The sequence below is a fragment of the Panicum virgatum genome, chromosome 7K (genome assembly GCF_016808335.1).
Source record: "Panicum virgatum strain AP13 chromosome 7K, P.virgatum_v5, whole genome shotgun sequence".
Lineage (NCBI taxonomy): Eukaryota > Viridiplantae > Streptophyta > Magnoliopsida > Poales > Poaceae > Panicum > Panicum virgatum.
This window is the reverse complement of record NC_053142.1, coordinates 12,138,781-12,142,727: the sequence shown is the minus strand read 5'-3', so window position 1 is coordinate 12,142,727 and position 3,947 is coordinate 12,138,781. Positions and strand designations below refer to the sequence as shown.

Here is a 3,947-nt window from a genome sequence, read left to right as displayed (position 1 = left end):
TTCACTGTCTCCCCAAGGCGTTGTCGTAGAGCCGTAAGGTCTGACAGCGTGGTCTCGTCGGAGCCGGAGAAGAACTGGGCATGGAACTGCTTCTCGAGCTGCTTCCACGACGTGATGGATCCAGGCGCCAACGAAGTGTACCAACCGAACGCGGATCCGGTCAGCGACAGAGAGAAGAGCCGAATCTTGATGTGCTCGGCAACAGCTACCACGCCGAGCTGAGCAGTGTATCGGCTGATGTGTTCTACCATGCTGGTGTTGTCGCTGCCGCTGAATTTGGAGAATTCAGGTACCTTGAACTTCGGCGGCAGTGGTAGCTGATCGTACGCATATGGATATGGCTTCGAGTACGTGACGATCCCCTTCTTTGGGGAGATACCAAACTGATTCTTCAAGATTTCGGCCAGTTGATCTTGGAAACTTGTTATTCCCGGGCCGAAAGCTTGCGTGGCCTGGTTGTGAGAAACTGGCCCTGTTCCGTACTGGCTCTGCCAAGCCAGTAGCTCCTGATCGGCAGGATTGTCCTTGCGGCTCGTGGTGCGTGTGTCGGCACCAGTTGACTTGGCCGGCTATTGCCGGCGGTATGGCTCCTCGTCAGCCCGTAAAGGCCTATAGAGGAACTGACATGTGAATCCTTCTGGTATGAAGGCCGGCGGCTCCTCGTAGTAAGTCGGCCTGTCATGTTGATCTTGTGGCACGTAGAGGATGAATTTTGCCTTCATCCCTTCAGGAGCACTAATCTGAGGGACTTGCAGTGGCCGTGTGTAGAATCTTTTTTCACCCACATGAGGGTTTATTGCCGAGACGATGTCTTTGTTGTACTCACCGGCCAGAACAGACTTGACCACGCGGGCCACCACATTGTCCATGGAGTTGAGGATCACTTCGGTATGGCGGAGAAGAGCATGATGGATCATTTAGTTGATCTCCTGCCGAAGTGCTTGATTGCATTCCTCCGATGGGACGGAGAGGTCGATCCCGCTGAGAGCCGATTCGGGATCTCCCACGAGCCTGACCCCACTATTGCGGGTCCACACGAAGTGGGCCAGCACTCTCTTGGCCAAGTCCTCCATGACCAGGTCAAATTTGCGCTTGTGCTCGGGGGTGAGGTCTTCCATCGTCGGTGGGCCGGTCTTACCCTCGGGGAGGAAGGTACCGTCGGCCTGCTCGCCGGCTTTGGATGTCGACGGAGCTTGAGGCATGATGCAGTTCATTGACGATGGTTCCACCGGATGTGCCAGAAACGTGTTGCGGTGGGAAAATAATGGGTCGAAGATCCGGCAAGCGACACGTCAATGAGCCAGGAGATCACGATGCTGCTGTCCTCGTCTCTCCTAGTGCGGCTCGTGCTGGTGAACTGGTGGTTTAGGGCGTGCCACCTGGCTTGACCTGTAGCCAGAAAGGGGTGAGATGCGGTTTCCTTTCTCCTGCTTTCCCTGCATTGTACAAGAGTAAACGTTAAATTCGTGCCGGATTGCTCGGATCAGCACTTGTCAACCCCTGAGTTTTGCATCGGCTAAGATCAGCAGATCTGGGGGACTTCCACAGTTATATCGGCACGTTCTGTGATTGCAAATGCATCCAAAGTATAACAATAAATAAACGTAAAATAGGTTGAATCTAGAGATAAAGCCTGCTCCTGAACATGATATAGATAAATCTATTCATCTAGATTGGTTCTTGCTACGCATGATAGAAAACAAATATAAACATGCATGAACATAACCTAGGCTCTCCAAAGAAATCTATCTACACGAATAGATCTAATCTAAGACATATCAGGCAGGGTGTTCGGCACACATTAAATCATCGGCAAGTTGCATGCACGTGTTGCAGCGACACGTCGTGGATTGTAACAAGCGGCCGAGTAAAGCATTCCGAATAGGCATAACTAAACGATCTATTAAGCATGGAAGAACAGATACAAAAGCAGATCGCAAAGCATGCAAAGTGACCAGGATAAATAGCAGATCTTGCCATCAAAAACACTTTAGTACAAGATCTACCGGGGTATAAGGCCGGAGTCATGATGCTTTAAGGTTAGAATCGTTAAAGCAGCATGACGCTTACCTTGAGAGAAAACCCTAAGAGATTAGGGGTGGCGATGCGCCGAGTGTGTTGGAGACAACCGCTGCTGAGGGAACGAATGTCGTTAATTTTATTTATAGGGTATGTTTATATATTTATAGTCCAGAGACTTTCCATGAATGCTAACGAACCCTAACTCAAGTGAATGCTAAATCTCTAACTAAACTAATGGATACACATGGAGCCCAATCGGCTCCTTCACACAGATACACGGAGCCCAGGTGGCTCCTTTGCACGCGCGCGGGCTGCAATCATCTTTTCCTTGCCAACCAAAATCAGCCCAGCAGACAGTGTTGACCCAATTACATGGCGGTTAAATCTTGGCGATGACAATTCCCTACAGCGTCACATCCATGAAAATTCATCAGCCTTATTTGGCCAGCTAGTGGATTTTTTATTCCATTGACTAGCTGCAATCGCAGAACATGAAAGCAACTGCACTAGTCCATACAGTAATATACTATATATATAGTGAAATAAATAAATTAATTAAACACAGCCGCCATAAGAGCATGAAGCCCAGCCCTTGACGGCGGTGCTGTATCCGGTCCTGCTGTCGGTGAACCTGTCCCAGATCATGATCCCGCCATAGTTGTCCGCCTTCTGCACCTTGGGCAGCAGGTCGTAGTAGAGGTACTTGAGGTACACCTCCACGGGCGGCGGCGCCCCATCCGGCACGCCGCTCTCGGCCGCGGCCAGCCCCACGTAGAGCTGGCTCCTGGGGTATGTCGCCGTCCACTTCTCCCACTCCTCCACGACTCCGTCGACCCCGCCATTCTTGTACGAGCACCGCTCCTCCTCGTCGCCGTAGAAGCGGACGTGGATGCGCTCGAACAGCCCCGTCTCCAGCGCGCGCTCGAGGCGGCGGTCCGGGAACGCGCAGCGCGGCGTGGCCGTGAGCCGGACGTGCTTGGCCGTGGCGTGGTAGTACATGCTGTTGAAGTAGTCGAGGCGGCGCGCGAGCTCGTCGTAGTTATCCGGCGCGCCATGGTCGACGTAGAAGTCGACGCCGTCGACCACCGCGTCGCCGAAGGGGCGGAACACGTCGCCGCTGCCGCCCCCGAGGTACGCGTTCCAGAGGTGGTTCGCGACGGCCTCCGGCGACGCCGAGGACGGGAGGGAGTAGTGGGTGCCCCCGCCGCCGATGGAGAGGAACACCGGGATGCCCTTGGACTGGCAGTGCTTGATGTCGGCGCCGATGCCGTGGAGCGGGTGGCCCGAGAGGTCGGTCCAGTATTTGCCGTGGCCGAAGACGCTGAAGAAGGAGATGACCACGGTGTTGTACAGCCCGGTGTCGCAGGCCTCGCGCAGGGTGCCCTCGTCCTTTTTCCGGCCCCAGAACACCGTCAGCTCGCCGGTCCGCTTGGCCTCGGCGGCCGTGGCAGCGAGGCACAACAAGCAAGCGAGGGCGAGGAGGAGCAGCCATGAACGGTGGCGTTGGAAGGCCATGATGAGATGAGACTGCAGTGAGATGGTTCTTGTTCTCGATCGATAGATAGACATTGCTTGCAGCAGGGACAGATATATATACAGAGAGAGTGAGACTGTGATGTGAGAGGGGTTTGGAATCTTTGAATAGATGATGGCGCTTGCAGCGCACGAGTTGGATTGGGCTGCAAGTGTTTGGTCGTTTCTTGTGTGTCGTCGACGGAATGCTTGAGAAACAGGGGGCTGCTGGGGAGCATGGAAAACAGGGGAAGGAACGAAATAAGTTCCTTCCTACGGATGCATGCTAGAGACGTGACGTCAATTCTTTTTATATCATTTCAAACAATATTTTTTAAAGTTAACTCATTTCTTATGAAATCTTGTGAAGCCGAGCGATCTTCTTGTGAATGCGAACATTTGTTTAGTTTAGG

At 53.1% G+C, this 3,947-nt stretch overlaps 1 protein-coding gene across 1 annotated transcript; it reads right to left on the bottom strand.

The window, feature by feature from the left end:
• Positions 1-2,562: 2,562 nt before the first annotated feature.
• On the bottom strand, positions 2,563-3,604 carry LOC120642889 (xylanase inhibitor protein 1-like). The gene has a single exon (XM_039919481.1). It carries the CDS (start codon positions 3,589-3,591, stop codon positions 2,578-2,580), a length of 1,014 nt encoding a protein of 337 aa, XP_039775415.1. The 5' UTR covers positions 3,592-3,604; the 3' UTR covers positions 2,563-2,577.
• Positions 3,605-3,947: the final 343 nt, after the last annotated feature.